This window comes from Telopea speciosissima, chromosome 10 (genome assembly GCF_018873765.1).
Source record: "Telopea speciosissima isolate NSW1024214 ecotype Mountain lineage chromosome 10, Tspe_v1, whole genome shotgun sequence".
Lineage (NCBI taxonomy): Eukaryota > Viridiplantae > Streptophyta > Magnoliopsida > Proteales > Proteaceae > Telopea > Telopea speciosissima.
In genome coordinates this window covers 38498453-38517455 of record NC_057925.1, presented here as the reverse complement: position 1 = coordinate 38517455, position 19003 = coordinate 38498453, and the positions used below count along the sequence as shown (strand labels likewise).

The window sequence follows — 19003 nt, the reverse complement described above, 5'->3', positions numbered from 1 at the left end:
GAGTTGGAATTGATTGAACATGTTTTTATAAACTGCACTTATACTGAGACGATTTGGAGGAAGTTTACAAATTGGTTTTGGAATTGCTTGGAGTATGCATGATAATTTTGAGAGGTTGCTACAATGGTGGAAGAGAAAAACCAAACTAACAAATCTCAAAGAAGCTTGGACGGGTGGAGCAATTATTATTGTCTCAATCATTTGGGAGGAGCGGAATAGAAGAAGGCATGATGGATCCCCTCTTAATCAATCTCTACTTTTGGAGATGGTCAAAAAGGAAATCTGGGACTGTGAGGTTGACATGATAAATGCAGTGAAAACCCCCGAGGAGTTGATTTGTTGTCGTAAGCTGGGTTTCCAAGTTCAAGTGTCATAGGGAGGCGAGATCCTTGGGGTATTTTGGTGTAAATCGCAGTTCTTATGGACAAAGCATAACATTGATGGGAGCTCAATTGGAAATCCAAGTCGAGCAGGGTCGAGAGGAATTTTTCGAGATTATCAGGCTCAGGTAATGGGGGCTTACAATAAGTTCCTGGGTGTTACCATCCTTTTTGTTGCGGAGTTCGAAGCATTAATTATTGGGCTGATGGTGGCTAAGGAGATGAGAGTTACAACACTTTGGATTGAGTCTGATTCTATGGTGGTTGTGGACTCGGTTCGGAATGATAATATTCTTTGGTTTGTGTTATAGAGATGGTATTGCCAGCAACCTCATTTGGATTCTATTTCGTGGAAGATAACTCACTGTTTCAGAGAAGCTAATCCTGTTGCGGATTACCTCGCTAAGCATACAGCGAAGTCTGGAGTTTCGGACTTAGGGATTTCCTTTCCGTCTCATATTTTGGATGAGTTGGCGGCAGATGCCATGTCTAAGCCTAGATACAGATTTTCCTAGTTGTAGCTAGGTTCCTCTGCTGATGGCAATGCCGTAGGTCGAGGTCCGGTTATTTCTGTTCTTGGATTTTTTTAATTTTTTTTTTTTGATTTCTTTTTTATAATATTATCCTTTGACCCAAAAAAAAAAAAAAAAAAAAAAAAAAGAGGGGTCAAGAGGATTGGAGGTTGTAAATAAATCAGCTCTAGCTCATTGTAGTAAGCTAAAAGCACCATATTATGGTATCGATTATATCAACATTGCTTAGGTGGTTATTGTTGATCATGCCCCACCAATCCCAACAAAAAACTCACTTCATTAGGGTTGGGAAATTATATTACAATGTGGGATGGAAAGGGTTGAGGGTATGCGCACAAAAGTTGGAATAGGGTTGATAAGAAAAAAATACAAGAAATGAGTGTGTTTGGCAATGTCAATTTTTACAAAAAGAAGGGAAAAAAAACGTTTATACTTAGGGATAAGTTTATGTCAATTTTTAGGTTATTTCTTTGGATAATCAATTATTAAATATGAATTAAAATACTTCAGTTTTTAGCATCCAACATGAAAATTACAATAAAGAGTTTAATAAATATTGCTAAAAAAATAATTCATTATCTACTTCATATTAGTTTCACTTATAGTTACAAAACCCAATTATAGCTAGAGATATAATTGGATGTTTTCAACTCAAAAAGATTTGCAGAGGATGTCGAGCAACTGAGTGAGTATTTTGCATCCACAAGAAAACAGCCATCGTCTTCATCACCAAGCTTTTTTCTCTGTCGCCTTTACTTAATTGCCTCACCTCAAGCTATAAATATGATAAGTAACAATGGAAGAAATAAACCCAGAAGAGAAATGGGCAAGACCTCATCCCATATGGTGAAGAAAATATTCCTCCATCCCAACATCTCTGCACCACTTTTATCCATGCTGGCCATGCTGTTGCTCAAGGTTTTTGTTTTGTTGCTTACCTTCTCGCTGCACAATGCATATACACCACACATTGATAAAAGAGAACAACCACAACCACTGTATCACACTACCTATTAAGGATAACATTGTAAGCCCTCGTGAACTTCTAAGGGTTTGAATTTTGAATTCAAATTGTTTATCGAAATCAAATCAAACCATTTAAATTAGAATTTGGTTTTAGAAAAACCAAGTGAAATTGAATAATCATAATCGGTTCGATTCAGTTTTGAACTGATTAACTATGGGTTTATATATCGATACAAACCAATTATAACTGATAAATCTTTAATCCATTCAACCGTTTAAGAATTATAAACGGATTAAAAAAATGGTTGGTTCAAAATCATGTACACCAAATTACGTAGAAAAAGAACTCAAGAGAGTGCGTGTTGTACCCCGACACGGAGAGGAAATGACTGCACTACCCCAAGAAAGGTAAAAATGTCGCCTTTGTTAATACTTTCACATGTTCCCATTGGCCCTTGCACTGACGCAAGGGCCACACTCTCGCGACCCTTGAGCGACCCACACTTAGATAGGAGTGAAATGACTGCCCTACCCACTGTGCAAGCACCCTTACCGGGTGCAGTCCACCCCCCCTGTGAGGGTGTGGGCCGCACAAGGGGCGCTTCGACTGAAATCGTTTAATCAAAATTGGATCAAAACGGAAAAGTCAAGACTGATAAAAAATAGGGAAATTTGTGAAACACCCCCTGAAAATGGATCGAAACTCGGATCACCCCCTGAAATTTGAGAATACTCAGATCACCCCCTGCATTAGAGCCCTATACTCAAATTAGACCCTACTGTTAGTTAATTGATGAAGTCAGCTAGTTACATTTTTTTTAAACCCTAAACTACCCTTGAGAAGAGTAAATTACTATTTTACCCTTAGATCTAAAAACTTAACATGTACAATTAAATTTACAATACTACCCTTCCTTCATCTTCAACCTAAAATACCCCACCCTTTTCCTGCAACTCTGTTTGCAGCACTGCCGCCGCCGCCGCCGCTGCCATTGTCGACGTTCCTTGTGGAGAAAGGTGAAGATTCAACGAACCAGCTTGAAGGGAAAATCCTGTACAGCCAAATCTCAATATTACCCCTGCTCCTTTCATCTTCTTTGTCTCCGTTCCGGATTGATTGCACCGGCGGGAGCATACTCTCCGTTCCTCTTCTCTATCTCCTCTCTGATATTCTCTCTCGCATCCCAAGTAACGTTTCTCTTCTGTTCTCTTTATTTCTTCTTCTTCCCTTTTCTCTTTTTTATTTCTGTTTCTATTAAACCTACACTGTTACTTTGTTTTCCATGTAACACCGACAACTACAAAGTTGGTTCAATCTCCCTTGATCCTCCGTTTCTACTTAGATTTAGGGGGTTGAGGCCTTACCTTTGGGCAACCCATCCTGTTGAACCTAAGCTCCAAAGCTGGCTGGAATAGTGGGTTTCAAAACCACTTTAAAATCTGAATCTAAACCTACCGCTATAAGTAGTTTTAGTCATATTTCCTTGAAATAAAACTTGATTTCTGATATTGTTATTGCCCATCCCTAAGAGAAATTTATAAAACTCGATTACAAAGGTTTCACGTTTTCGATTCAATTTATAAAACTCGATCTAAGCTTTTAGGTAGATTCGTAACACATAGATCTCTTAGGTTTCAGGTTTCAGTTGAAATAAAACTTGATTTCTGATTTGTAATGAGTTTTATAAATTGAATCGAAAGAGGGTTTCTGCTGGAAAGAACCCTGCAGCCACACTGGAAATTCCCCTTCTCCCTCCTTTGCTTGTTCGACTGCTTCTTCTTCCTCTCCCACTTTCTCAGATTCTTCATCATCATACGCATGTGCTCCACCTTCACCCTCCGATTCGACATCCGAACCGATCCCAGGTCTTGTATCATTCCTCAGCTACTTCTCACTATTCTTGATTCAGACCGATGGCTGCCGGGATTGAGTTGCAAGTGTGAGGAAGCAGAGGCGGCAGCGGCGGTGCTGCCTGAGCGAAACAGAGGCAATGGGGTATTTTAGGTTGAAGATGAAGGAAAGGGTAGTACTGTAAATTTAATTCTAATGATTTAATACAAGGGTAAAATAGTCTTTTTACACCAATAACTAACAGCAGACTAACACCGTTAGTGTAGAGGGGGTGATCTGAGTATTTTCAAATTTCAGGGGGTGATCTGTGTTTCGACCCATTTTTAGGGGGTATTTCATAATTTCCCTAAAAAATAACATTTTATAATTGGAAAAGATTGAAAAAAAAAATCAAATAAACCCCATATTCATTACTAATCGATTTAGGTTGAAAAATTAGAAGTTAGAACTGATTAACGACCTTTTTGGTAAATCATAATTGAAGATGTGTGGGACCGTTGGTGTGGGTAGGGCCTCAGGGGTTAACTTCACCATCTGATGTTTAAAAGAAGATTTCAACCGTAAAATTCTCCCCAAGGAGAAATTGACAGAGACACAATGATTGTCCGTGGTCATATGGCAACAAAATATCCTATCAACTAAAGCTCCAAATTTCTAAGATGACAACCCAAGCTGTCTCCTTAGAAGGTTACCAACTTACCATCACTCCTAGTTCAGGCCATTCACAGAGAGACAGAGAGAGAGAGAATATGAGTGTGTGTTTATGTGGCTGAATCAAATGCCAACCCTATCAGCCAAGCTGTCCTCCTTATAAGGTTACCATAATTCCAGCCCAGTCAAGGAAAAGAAAGAGAGAGAAAGAGTCTGTATGTGGCTCTGTGTGAAAGGGACCTTTATCCGTTGTTGTAATTGGAGTACTGTTGTGCTTATTGTGCGGCGCAGCAACGACCATGTGTGCACACATAATCACTGCTGCACCGCGCAATACGCACAGTAACACTCTAATTACCGCAGCAGATAATAATTCGTGTGAAAGAATGAGAGAGAGAATGAAAGGCAGAATCAGAAGAAACCAGAGAGTAGGGACGTAGCGTTGCTCACCTTCCAGGAAAAATACAGCTCCCGTGACCTGCCAATCACATAAACAAAGTCCTCATGTTATTGTCCGATTCAGTGAGATTCAGTGACTTCACAGTTTCACCACTTTTAAATTTTTAATGCTTCTAACCCAACCAAAGCAGGCAATCAGGTCTAATATAAGTACCTGGATCCCGAATTCCATCTTTTTCTTTTAATTTCAAACAGAGGATAGGGAAGACTAAAGATCGGTGGAGTTTCATTCATGCCGACAAAGGGTGGGACCGGTTCCACACTCAAACTGAAAAGTTGCTTTTCCTCTATTCCATGGAACCCTTCTGGTTTGAGTGCAAAAAAAAAACTGTGTAAATGATGCATTGATTGAGATTGAGGTGAGTTGCTGCTTACTGGGATCAGAGGTGGTGATCATGCCGATGCCCTTGAAATCGCAGGAGCCTTCAGCCTTCCCTTCTTTCTGATAGTAGCTGTCGAAGGCATAGGAAGCGTGGCTTTTCACATTATTGGGTTCGTAGCAGTCCTGCCCAGGTTGTATCTCCGAGCAATTCGCCTCTCCAGGCCCACATGCCCAATCCAGCGCCGCCTGCAACGTCTTCGTCTCCACCCCATCCATGGCCACGCAGTACGTTTGATTCGTCGTATCGTTCCCCAAAAAAGTCCCGTTCCCTGACACTTGCAGCAGGTAAACCGCCGTCTTGTTCCCGTAGAAAAGTCCCCAATTCGCCTCCGCCGCCGGCGTTGCCCTCTGGTCCTCGTTGAACAGCTCGTATATAAACACGTTCGACGTCATTTCCGGGTGCAGCGGCGTTCCGCTGCGGTCGTACACGTGTTTGATCAAATTCGAATTGTAAGTGTCTGCGTCGTCGATGGTGGCGTACGAATCCTTCGAGTTACCCTTCGACGGCCACCCGGTCTCTGTCACCAGCACCTTCACGTCCGTGGTGTTCAGGTTCCTCATGGAGAAATAGGCCGCGTCGATCAAGGCGTCCAGCACGTTGGTGTAGTGAAGCAGGGTGTTGGGGTCGACCATCTCCTTGGACGGCGTCAAGGGTTTGAAAAGGGAACTCTCCAGGGGCACTACCCCTTTGTTCTGCATAAACACGGAGTACGGATAGAGATTCATCATCAATGGAGAACCAGTTCTCGAAAGGAATTCAAGCAATGGTTGCATCACCCATGTCAGGGATTGGTTAAAGAAAGCCTGAGATGGAGGAAATGGGTCGAGTATGATAGATGCAGAATGGGGAGCGGAAATCTTGATCTTGGTGTGGAGGTTGGAGGCAACCAGAGCACTGTAGAGAGATTGAATTGCCGGCAAGAGAAGCGGAGCCGAAGAGGGGACGGTGGTTAAGACTTCGTCGCCGACGGCGACGCCGGTGATCAGAGTTTCAGGATAGAACGCTGCAACGTTGCGAGCGATCCAATCGGCGGCGGTGGTGTTCGATGAACCGATGGCGATGAGCTGGTTGTTCGGAACACTAACAATGACACGGATCTTGGTGCCGGAGAGGGCTCGGAGGATGTCGTTGTCAGCGTCGTAGAGGCGGATGTGGGTTATCTTCTGCAATTGAAGAAACGAAACGAGGTCTGCCGGAGACAATAGATTGGAGACGTCGGTTCCGATGTTCACTCCCACAAAAGACTCGTCGTCTAAGTCTTGCTGTTTCTTCAACTCTGCTACCATGCCTGTCGCTTCTGCTGCAAGTGAATAGCCAATTTCATCAATCCAGAGGAAACAGAGTTAGTACAGAGGAAGTGTAGTGGAGGAGAAAGGAAACATTTTTCTTTCCATAACGAATTGTTGGATTCTTTCCTAATTTACCTGAAATTGACCAAAGAGTAGGTAGAAGGAGGAGGAGTGTGATAGCTGTGGTAAGCTTAGAATCGTCCATTTAATTATTGGAGAGGATGCAACTCTATTTCTTCATCTGCTTCCTCAGTTTCATCTGTAGATTCTTGCATTATCTACTTCGAAAATCTTCGTTTTTCCTTCTCGATGCTGAGCTCTTCAAACTTCAGATATGAAAGAAGGCGATCAATAAACAGGAGAGAGAGAGAGACAGAGAGGAGCCAATCGAGGAAGTGGGGACTGGGAACTGGGAATGGGGTACGATAGCAACCGAAAATTTCAGAGAGTCTGAAGCCTCTCCATTTTGAAGTGGAGTCGCAATGTAGTAGACACTAGACACTTCAATTATTTCCTTCTGGGGTATAGAAATTTACGACTTTAACCCTCGAGGCCGACAGCAGCAGCTGGAACACAGGCTTTCGTCATCATGGTCCATGGGGGAATATATGGATCGGGCTCATCTGCAGGGCGGGGCGTGCAGCCCGAGTTCAACAAGTGGCCGAGGTACCATTTTGACGGCAGTGATTGATACACAGATCATTATTCTCTCTGGTTCCCTGCCCAGAACAGATGTTCCTCTCATAAGGGGCCGAAAATGATGACCTAACCCCCTATCTGAACACCCTGCCCAAATGGGGTCAAGTCGTCATTTCTGCCTCTCTATGATAGGAACTGGACAATCGTACTGGATAGGGAACCGAACAGGATAAAAATTCATTGATACACACCACCTAGTTGAAAATCCTTCTCTCCATTGTATGTGCACCCAGCTCAGTGGTGCGCATCCATCCCTACCATCGCTATGGCACCTCGGCCATGTGTTGAGTTTGTGCGTCCGACATCTTGGAGCACACCCGCGCTGCAGAGGATCCGAAATATATATCATATCCTATCATACTATTATATAAAAACACGTAGTGGCAAATCTTCCAGTTACCTATGCTACCCTTCATTCTTATCTAAAATTCTAGTCTTCAATTCTTAATATTTATGTCATTCTTTCTTATAATTTCATAATCTTAGGTACCCTTAGTATTAATTATTATTGTTTTTAATTAGTGGCAAATTTTTCATTTAGCTATTGTACCCTTCAGTCTTATCTAAAATTCCATTCTTCAAATCTTAATCTATATGTCATTCTTTCTTATAAATTCTTAATCTCAAGTACCCTTAGTATTAATTATTGTTTGTAATTAAAATTAGGCTAAAAGTTTCATGCACGGTCGTGTATAAGAGGAATAGTTTACACTGGATTTTAGTAACCGTCAGATCGAATTGTTTTAATCTGAACCGTCCAAGAATAAACTAATGATATATACTTCTCCTATACGATTATTTTTCGGTTCTCTTTCAAATACGTCTCTACAAGACTTTATATTTATCAACAAAAAAATTAAAAAAAGGGAACAAGGACGATTAGAGAAAAAAAAGAGAAAACAATTCGATCTCTATCTCTTCTCTTTCTCATCGATCTCTTTCTACTTCCTCCAACCCTTCTGTCACCAGTACAGCAACTCTTCAAACTGTGATCTTCATTCACCTCTGCAATTCCCTGTTCTTTGGTTTGAAGGTTTGAGGTTGTTACTAATGTTTCTAATTCACTGGTTGACTGTGGTTCTGCCAATGCCCTATTCCTGAGCTGTTTCATATCAACAATCTTTTCGCATTCGCTATCACTCGATTCAGATGAAGAACTAGAAGATGATTCATTGTCATCTCTGGCTTTCATTAATGTAGCTTTCAGTTTAGCTTTCTCTTCCTTCCTCCTCCTTTTTAGTTCTTTTTATTGAAACTCTTCAGAGGTTCTTAACATTCGTCAAGTCCTAAGGAAAAAATTTACTAGACTGTCTGAAAGGATACCTTCAAACACAGATGAATATTGACAATTTGACATGCTTTGAGTTGAATCTGCTATTTATCTCAACTTTTTGTAGGGATGCTTGTCTATTAGCTTACTTGTATCTCAATTGCAGAAGGGAAAAAATCTCAAATTAGTTGGGCCATGACTACTGAAGTACATTGTTGGATGCTTGTCTATTTGAAATCAAATGAGCAATAGAGACTGCTTGGTTTAAGAAATTGGCCCATTCTGTACTTCTATTTTTTGTTAAAAATTTTATATCTACAAGCTTCCATGCTCCCATGTCCACTGCCCGTTAAAGCCTTATCTTCTCCATCCCTCGGCTTGGGCCAGGTGCCAAGACGACTTCAAAAAGCTCACAGCGAATAAGGCGGAGGAAAATTTTAGCAGCGAAAAGGCTGCTGCCACCAGAGGTGAAAGATGCACTTGCTATTAGAATTTGGAACTGAAGTTGATTGAATCAGGGGGCGACCACTGCTATTTTCGGAAGGGCTGCAGCCATGAGATTTATGCGGGAAGCCATTGAATTGGGAATATGAGAACGTAACCAAAATGAACAAGAAGAAGAAGAGACTGACCCTGTTGCCGCGGCCGTGGCGCTTGCCTGACGGCATTATGTTGTTGCTGCTACGTTTTCAGTCTCTTGCGGTGGCGGAAGTGGTTCTCAGAAGGGAGAAGTGGAGAGAAGAAAACGAACCCAACACGCGTGAGCTCTGGAGCTGCAGAGCGAGGTCGCGACAACTGAAAGAGTGAAATCCCCACTTTTTTCCCCCTCTCTCTGTCTCTCTCTTCCTCAGGATTGTTATTGTCTACTCGAAGCCTCAGTTTTTGCATTTTTTACGGAGCAAGAAAATTACGTCTTTCCCGGCAAGGCGATTTCAAAATTTAGACTTCAAAACTCCTTTAGCTTCAACGATTCTTTCTTATTATTTTTCGATGTGGGGATAATTTGTAGAAATCGCATAATGGGAAGACAGAAGGCCGAAGAGAAGAGAAAGAGATCGAATTGTTTTCCCTTTTTTTTCTCTAATCGTCCTTGTTATCTTTTTTTATTTATTTGTTGATAAATACAAAGTCTTGTAGAGACGTATTTGAAAGAGTAACCGAAAGGTAATCGTATAGGAGAAGTATATATCATTAATTTATTCTTGAACGGTTCAGATTAAAACAATTAGATCTGACAGTTACTAAAATCCAGTGTAAAAGATTCCTCTTATACACGACTGTGCATGAAAACCGCCCCCTTAAAATTAATTAATATTAATAATATTTATTATTATTTAAAGCAAATCTCTCCATTTCTCTCCACAAAATTAGATTTACCAAAAGTAAATCGGTTAACACTTATGGAGAGAAAATCTGTCCAATTCTCTCTCATAAAATTAATGCAATTAAAAAAAAAAACCTTAATTAAATAAGGTAGATATTCCATTCTCTCTCTATCTCTTTTGCTTGCTGTTTTTTTATTTTTTTTTAAAAAAAACACTTCTTTATTCTCAACGATATCTCCCCTATACATTGAATGCCAAGATTTCCCAACTTTCCATTTCTCCTTTTTTGTGCGCCAAAACTCCTGAAATAGATAGAGGCATGGCAAAGTGGCGAACCACATCCCTTCCCTTTGTAAGATGTAAATCAAACAGAAGGTCAATGCGAAGACTGACTTTCAAAGTTTTTTTTCTTAAATTTTCATCTTATATATTCAAAGTGGGAGAGCCTTTCCAAGAACAAGGGCAGAGATTTGGGGCAATCTTAGTTCTTATGGTTTTTCCTTTAATAAAGTTAAGTTTGATTTCAGGGTTTAGCTTTTAAGCTCGATTTGGGTGAGCATTTTGCTAGGAGAAACTCTTTTGCTATTGATTTCTGATACTTCAGATAGAGAAGATGGTGGATTTGTTGCAAGCTCAACTAGAAATAATTTTAGACGGCTGTGTGGGCCGTGATGCTTGGTTTTCTTTTTCATCGGAATTGTATCCCCTGTTTTGCTACTCAAGCTCGCAGTACCTTACTCTGTGATGGCGATAGCAGGAGCGGCAGCGAGTCTACCAGAGGTGCTGCCAAACTGCTGCAAAACAAAGCAAAAAAAGAGCTTGTATCTAGAAAAATAAACCTTTATACTTTTTTTCTAAAAAAAAAACTCTTATCTCTTTAAAAAATAGATGTTATGTTTTTATACCCAGATGAGCAAGTTATACTTTTATCTGATCAATTCTGATCTCTTGCTTTCCAGATGGGTTCAAACCCTAATCAATTTGGGGAAATTTTTTTCAGATTCAACCCTAATCGATTTGGGGAAGATGAGGGCATTTTGGTAATTTTATTCTTTAATTTTGGCGGGTTATTATCATAAGGGCATTTTGGTCATTAACTTCCTATTCAACACACATAAAATATATGGTAAATCAATCTGGAGATTGGGTTGCCGTTCTTGTGCCACACTATCATGGAAACACCAAGAATGGAAGGTACCACAAAGGGAACCGAATATAGCGTGCCAAGTAAATCTGGCATTGCTATATTCGGTTGATACACCCCCGCAAGCTTAGGATGTGATGGGTCGGATCTTGAGCTTGTCACTGAGAAATGGAAAACGCTTTGACGATAGTCCCTTAGTGAAGATATCAGCAAGCTGATCGGCTGTGGAGATGAACTGGACTAAGATTTCACGACGGGCAACCTTTTCCCCAACAAAGTTATAGTCAATTTCTATGTTTTCTGTACGAGCATGGATACCGGGTTGGTTGATAAGTATGTTACCCCAATGTTGTCACACCTATGTTACCCCAATGTTGTCACACCATAGTATGGGCGGTTGAATGAGGGAGACACCTAGTTCTGTAAGTAAAGCTACCAACCATGTCAATTCGGCTGCAATATCAACAATAGCCTTGTGTTCGGCTTCAATAGAAGATCTAGCAACGGATCGTAGCTTGCGTGAGGACCAGGAGAGTAGATTAATGCCCATAAAATTGCAAAACCCTCGATGGATCTGTAATCAGTGGCGTCACCTGCCCAATCAGTATCAGAGTAAGGCTAAATGTGTTATACCCGCACATGAGATCCTAATATATTATTCTTAACTATGTGACATGTAGATGATGCTACCATGTATGCCAGTGAGTTGTTCACGATGATGGTCAAACCCAGCTACAATATCATTGACTTTGGCACAGGTTTGCCAGTCGAGGAAAGGTTCTTCAACCGAGAGTGGGGGAAATTCGTCGATGGTGACTTCTTCGACTTTCCTCCTAGCACAAGTCCTAAGAGTGAGAAGTATCGGATGGCACACCCCATGTCACCCCATTTAGACAATTCACTGTGATGAACTTAGCATCACGATGGGGAAGCTCTTTGGGATCACGTGGGACACACCGTGATAGACGAGGGGTAAGTCACTAACCTCTTGATTGTTGTACTATCCTCAATGACTTAGAAGTGCGGGCTTAAGCCCCAATACCTTTTCCTTTTTGTTTCAGCCCTTTTAGTCGCAACGGATTTATGAACGGACCCACTATTAGTGAGTCTGTCCGATAATCCGTTTGTGTTGATTAGGCTTATTTGTGTGTTTCCTTGTGTGGGACCCATGTCCCAGTGTTTCGGACATGATCTCCATGTCCTCGGACATGGTGGACCCCACTCCTAACCTTCCTTACATTTGTTGGACCTTAACTGTGGGCCCACAAAGCCCAAAACCTATTTTAATTAGGAATAGACTTATAAGGAGCCAGCCAAACAGGCCCTAGTGGACCACTTACTATAAATAGGGCTTGGGCTCTATTCATTGGGCATTCAATACTCCTACCAACCAAAATTGTGAAAGCTTGGAGAAGAAAAGAAAAGAAGGAAAGGAAGAAGAGGAGGAGGAGGGCTACCATTCGGTGAACCACCATTGGCTTCACACCTTGTTTAGTTAAGGACTCTCACTCCCTTCATCTCCCTCATCTCTCCTCATTTGGAAACCATGACTACTCCCTGGACTGGTGGTAACCTAGGGTTCCACTTGGAACCCAAGGTTGGTTAATGAACACCTACCTTAGCTCATGGGTGAGCTAATATCCATCCTGATGCTTATCTTTGGGCAACCAAACAGCCTACTCAGACTTCCCTATTGAACTTATAACCATTAACAACCCTAAACCTAGAAATGGAAGCCTTGGAGGGATCCAACTCATGAATCCCCAAGACCAAGCTAGGGCTAGATCCTCTTCACCATGTTGGACATTGTAATGACCCTCTCCAAGCCCTAAGAACATAATGCCTTTAAAAATTTGGGTTGGAAATCAAATAACTTAAGGAATTTTTATGTTGGTTCGAACGGATTTACGAACGGACCTAGGCATCAGGCCTCCCTTCGAGAATCCGTTCAACCTTGTGAGGTTTAAAATCTGAATTTTGGCCTGAATGGATTCACCAATGGACCCAGGGTCCTGCCTCCGTTCGAGAATTTGTTCAGCCCATTTAATCTCTTTTCTTTCGGGTTTTTCATTACTGAGAACGGATTCAGCAATGGATCCACTAGGAGTGCCTCTGTTCAAGAATCCGTTCGAGTTCTTTTATGTTGTTTTGAATGATAGCACTTAGGGGATCTTTATGGGACCCACCTACACTCTTTTAACACCTTGTTCACACATCCCTAGGCAGTCTAACTTGTACGGGGTAACATGTACCAATGCAACTTCTTTTAAACACCCCGAACGATACGCGAATCTTTGGTGAGTGGGTTTTGGGAATTTGTTTGGGTTTTCTTATTTATATCCATACATGTATATTATTGCTTGCATCATTATGAACATGATTGCATAATTGCATTTATTACTTATTTGATGATGATGATAAAGATGATGATGTGGATTGTGTTGGGTTACGATGTCGGGATGTACCAGTGTCGAAACCCCAGAATTATGTGAACTTGTAAATTGCATGTCATTCTTTTCTGTATAACCTAGGTGTTAGATGGAATGGGACGTTGATACACCCGGAATACCTCTTGATACGATAGGACTCATGTAGTATATAAGTGGTTAGGATCAGTTTCCTATGCTGTGACCCTTACCAACAGGGGTTTAGGTGTTGGGTAGCCAGAGCACCTGCCCGTCTGTGGAGAGTTTGAGAGGCCAGGCCAAGGGTAGTAATGGTTATTGGGGTCTGCCACTGGGTGGAATGAGGCTACGGTTGGCATGGGCCCTAAGGTAATAACTGAGGTTTTCATGTGTCGAGAAAGGAAGGACCCACAATGTTTCCCAAGTTATTGCAGTAGCATATGCCTTGGCTTAGTATTGTGTGTTAGGAGGCAAATGGTTAATAACAACATGAACCATGGACTATCTGTGTTTTATGTGTATGTGCATCCCCATCTCCTCACTACCTCGGTGGAGCTAACCACTATGTATACACTCTTTTCAGATGATGATACAAGTGGTGACTACTTTGCTAGACTCGAGGTTGAACCCTCGGGATATGATGATATTGGTGCTGAGAATCCGGAGGCTGTGATTGAGGAGCATGACGATGGATGCCCATGCGATGATTGTGCTTATGGAGCACACTAATTACTTGGGACTCCGTTCCCTTTTTTATTCTTTTGGGGCTTAATGCCCTTGTTTAAACATTATTGTTATACCATTTTGTAGTTACTTGATGGTCATAGGAAAATGTGTAATTATAGTATTATTTATCATTAGCCAGTGAACATCTTGTAACTATTGATATTTAACGCTTTCGTAATTTTTGATCAAATGTAAAATGTTACATATCCTTTCCTGCACTCTGATATTATCATGTTTTAATATTAGTTTATTGATTGTGTATTGGGACACTGTATCTGTGATCCTGGTAGCTTATTGGGATGTGTTAAAGTTAGAAGATATGACATAGAGAAGAGGAAGAGAGAAGAGAAAGACACCAAGGTTTTAACGTGGTTCGGTTTTGGTAACCTACATCCACACAATAGTTTTTCTTAGTTGTTTTTGTTCTCTCTACGATACGTGGTTCGGTGTTGTTGAAGCCCCCCAACAACACTATGATATAGGGTAGGATCTTCCATTGTTGTTCCAGCTATTTTTGTTAAGGACTATGATGGTGACAAGGGAGTCAAAATTGGTTTGCAACCTATCATTTTAGTCCAATCAAGAAGATCTAATATATACTAGCGTTGAGAGAGCATAATACCAGTGCTATTTTGAGTCACATTAACCCCCAAAAAATAATGGAGATTACCCAAGTCCTTGACTGCAGAGGTGCAGGCGAGTTGGGTAAGAAATTGAGAGATGAACGTAGTGTTGTTCCCTGTGAGGACTATGTCATCAACATAGACCAATAAATATACCGTGATTTCACCTGTGTTGTAGAGAAATAGGGATGTGTCTGTCTTAGACCATAGAAACCCATATGCCAAAACAAATGTGCTCAAACGATCAAACCAGGCCTGTGGGCCCTGTTTAAGGCCATACAGAGATTTGTGAAGACGACAGACATAATGAGGCCATTAGGAATCAGTGAAGCCAGGTGGTTGGGTCATAAACACTTCCTCCTGTAAAATGCCATGGAGGAATGCGTTCTGGGCGTCAAACTGCTTTAAAATCCAACCTTTGGAAAGTGCCAAGGATAACACCAACCAAATTGTAGTCGGTTTCACCATTGGACCGAATATCTCTGTGTAGTCAAGACCTTCTTGTTGGTGAAACCCCTTGGCCACCAAACGTGCTTTATAGCGCTCAATAGTGCCATCTGCCAAACGTTTGATTCAGTATACCCATTTACAGCCCACTACATTCATCTTGGGTTATGGGGGAACTAGTGTCCATGTGCCATTTCTAATAAGAGCATTAAATTTGGCATCCATAGCTTGACGCCATTGCGGGTGCTTGGAGGCAAAACTGAAACATGTTGGTTCAATAGGTGGAGTGGCAGACTCGGTGATGAGAGAAATAGGAATAGGGTGGCTTGTAGTAGGGAGGATCTTGGGCCTTCTAGTGCCATCTTGATTTCTGGTTATCATGGGATGACGGGTAATAGGATTGGGTGGAGGTGATAGAGGATGTGGTGGTGGGGGTGGTGGGGGTGGTGGGGTGGGTATTGGATCATTGGTGACCGAATTAGGCTGTGGTGGTGTAGGTATTGGGACGTTGGTGACTGAATTAGGGTGTGGTGGTATTGCGTGAGTGGGAGGTGAGAATGTGTTTGGTGAGATAATAGGGACAGATTGAGGTATTAGAGATGGGACGGACACATGAGAAGGTGGTGAGATGGATGGAAGGGTAGTAGTGGGTGGTGGTGATGGTGGGGTTAAAGTGGGTGGTGGGGAAGCATGTGGTTGAGAAGTGGAGGGGGAGTTGGTGTTTGGAAACCAAGGTAGTATCGGTAGAAGCCCAAGTATGGAAGGTGGGGAAGGCATTGTCGAGAGTGTTGTGCCCTCATTATTGGTGAATGGGAGATGATCCTCATAAAAAATTACGTGATGATTGATAATGATAGCCTCATTTCGCATATTCAAGCAACGATAACCACGATGTTTAGAGTTGTAGCCAAGAAATGTATGTAACTCAGACCGATAATCAAGCTTGTGGTTGTTGTATGGACGTAGCAATGAGTAACAAGCGGCCCCAAACACCCTTAAATTGGTGTAATCAGGTTGATTGCCAAATAATTTGTACAGGGGGCATTGATTGCCAAGAATTGGAGTAGGCAGCCGGTTAATCAAGCATACGGCTGTTTCAAAAGCATAATGCCAATAATATTTTGGAATTCCAGCATGAGCCATCAAGGCCAAACCTGTTTCAACTATATGTCGGTGACGTCTCTCTGTAACACTGTTTTGCTTATGAGTATGAGGATAAGAGAGTCGATGTTCAATGCCATTTGTCTCCAAAAACTTGGAAATAGAACGGTATTCACCACCCCAATCACTATGTAACCGCTTTATCTTCTTGTTAAATAAGTTCTCAACAAGCACCTTAAATTTGACAAACACAGATAAAACATCCGATTTGTGAGTAATTGGAAAAAGCCAAATAAATTTACTGTAATCATCAATAAAATGAACATAATAGCGGTGCCCATTAGAGGATGAAATAGGTGATGGTCCCCACACATCAGAGTAAACAAGTTCTAATGGATTAGAAGAGCGATGGGTGGAAGGAACAAATGGTAACTTATGGCTCTTGCCCTATTGACAAGCATTACAAATATTAAAATCCTTCTGGGAAGACAATGGTAAATTAAAATTTTGGGCAATCTCCTGAACTATATGTAGGGAAGGATGCCTTAAACGATTATGCCACTGATGGAGAGATGTGCGTTCACCAATAAAAACACATGGAGAAAACCTACGAGCCGAAGGAGCAGCCTTATTGAGTACTAACTGATAGAGTCCATCTTTAGTGATTCCCTGTAGGAGACACCTCCCCGTGCAAAGATCCTTTACATAAAAATGGTCAGGGTGAAATTCAAACAAAATATTATTATCTTTTATAAATTGTAAAACAGATAATTAATTTCGAGTAACTGATGGAACATGTAAAATATTAGGAAGAGCGAAAGTTTTGGAATGAAAAGAAATATGGGAGGACCTAGTGTGAAGAATTTTCAAACCTAAACCGTTGCCCACTTGAACTTAGTTAGTACCATTATAATCAGTGGAGAGGTATAAATTGTCAAGATCAGCAGTGACATGATTTGTTGCTCCAGAGTCAGGGAACCAAACATTTTCAGTAGGTGCTGGACGAGAATAATCATTCATATTTGCAGTCATAGGTGGATTGCTTGTGGTCTACTGAAAAGCATGATTGAATCGATAACGGCAATCTAATGCCTTGTGATCAATTCTGTTATAAACCTGGCATACGACTGGAGTAGGAGAATGAGGTTGAATTGGTGAATTTGGAGCACCTAGATAGGGATATCGTGCATAACCAGATCTACCACCACGATTATTTCTTCCACCATGGTATTGGGAACGACCACCACGTGAACCAGAATTACCACGAGTGCCACGATGTCAGTGGTAGTGGTATTGTGCACAACAATGACAGATTCAGAAGCTAGATTTTCATCTTGTAAACGTATTTCTTGTGTGAGGAGCATCCCACGTAGATCCGAGTAAGATATCGGATCAGTTCTTGTTGTGATGGAGGTAACAAAGGCCCCATCTTTAGGGCCTAATCCACCTAGAGTTTGGAGAAAGAGATCTTCATCGGTAACAGGCTTACCGGCAACACCAAGGAGGTCCATGGTAGTTTTGATTTTCAAGAGGTAGTTTTGATTTTCAAGAGGTATTCTTGAATCGTGGAGGATCCTCTTTTAGTATTTTGAAGTTGTAGGCAGAGTTGCATTACTCGCACACTGGAGACGTTGTTGTAGGAGTGTTCCAGAGTTTGCCAAACTTCATGGGAGGTGGTGCATCCCACGATCTGAGCATGAACTGGCTCTGTTAAACTTGAAATAAGCCAACTCATCATGAGTTGGTCTTGGCGTTGCCATAGGCCTAATGCAGGATTAGTAGGAAGAGGATTCGTGGGTGACGATTCAACAACTGGAGCCAGAAATTCAGCTGGGCATTGAGCAGTACCAGTGACCATATCATAGAGATTGTACCTACGCAGAATGGGTATGAACTGTGAATGCCACAATAGGTAGTTCAAATCTGTGAGTTTGATGGTTATGACATGATTGAGAGATGGGAAAAGGAAAGATGAAATAGGGGTGGAGATGAGACTAGGTAAGTCGCTGGTGGATCACATGGTCGCCTGGTCGAATGATACCATGTTAAAGTTAGAAGGTATGAGATAGAGAAGAGGAAGAAAGAAGAAAAAGACACCAAGGTTTTAACATGGTTCGGTTTTGGTAACCTACATCCACACAACAGTTTTTCTTAGTTGTTTTTGTTCTTCACCGAGTCTTTCTTATATAGAGTGTGATGAGAGATCGATGGTGTTAACATATGAGGAAAATTATATGGGATATAAGATAAATATTGTGAATTATCCTGAACGTGTTCTCCACTCTTGGCTGAATTTGAGATGGACTTAATAACTGAAACTTGAGCTGGGCATGGTTTGTAGATGAGAGTGGATGCTGATGTGTCGCTAGGTTTGTTATCCTCTATAGAGTCCAACTTAATCTCTTTTGAAGGTTTGGAGTTGGACGATTGATGAAGCTTATCGCTTACAGGATGACACATGTCGGCCTAATCATACTCCTTTATGTTATTATATTCCTTATTGGGATAGGGGCGTGGCAGCATGGTATTAGAGCGTGATGCTCTGCACCAACCACAGTCTAGTGGAGACTCCTGATTTACTCTATACAATTAGGGTCTAATTAAAAAGCTTCTACGAGAATAACTTAGTTGTGTGCAAACTTAAGGAGAGGACTCTGATAGGTGTGGAAGACGATGATATAGCAAATAATAGAGAACAACAGTAGAAATAAAGACTAGATAAGTATATATATCCGTTCTATGAAGATTAC

General features: G+C 41.3%; 1 protein-coding gene across 2 annotated transcripts; it reads right to left on the bottom strand.

Annotated features, from left to right (window-relative positions):
• Positions 1-1658: 1658 nt before the first annotated feature.
• On the bottom strand, positions 1659-6834 carry LOC122644033 (glucan endo-1,3-beta-glucosidase 1-like). Of its 2 annotated transcripts, XM_043837628.1 has the most exons (4): positions 6649-6834; positions 5217-6524; positions 4833-4860; positions 1659-1858 (listed from the first exon to the last, which is right to left on the bottom strand). In XM_043837628.1, exons 1-4 carry the CDS (start codon positions 6716-6718, stop codon positions 1684-1686), a joined length of 1581 nt encoding a protein of 526 aa, XP_043693563.1. In that variant the 5' UTR covers positions 6719-6834; the 3' UTR covers positions 1659-1683. The 2 variants fall into 2 exon arrangements, with proteins under 2 accessions (XP_043693563.1, XP_043693564.1); XM_043837629.1 differs by lacking the exon at positions 4833-4860 and having other exon boundaries at positions 1752-1858; positions 6649-6833.
• Between the last annotated feature and the right edge of the window lie 12169 nt (positions 6835-19003).

Coding starts and splice junctions, on each gene's coding strand:
- LOC122644033 (XM_043837628.1), bottom strand. CDS start 6,718: ATGGACGATTCTAAGCTTACCACAGCTATCACACTCCTCCTCCTTCTA. Junction 6,525..6,648: donor TACTCTTTGGTCAATTTCAG/GTAAATTAGGAA, acceptor ATTCACTTGCAG/CAGAAGCGACAGGCATGGTA. Junction 1,859..4,832: donor AGCTGTATTTTTCCTGGAAG/GTGAGCAACGCT, acceptor TGCATTGTGCAG/CGAGAAGGTAAGCAACAAAA.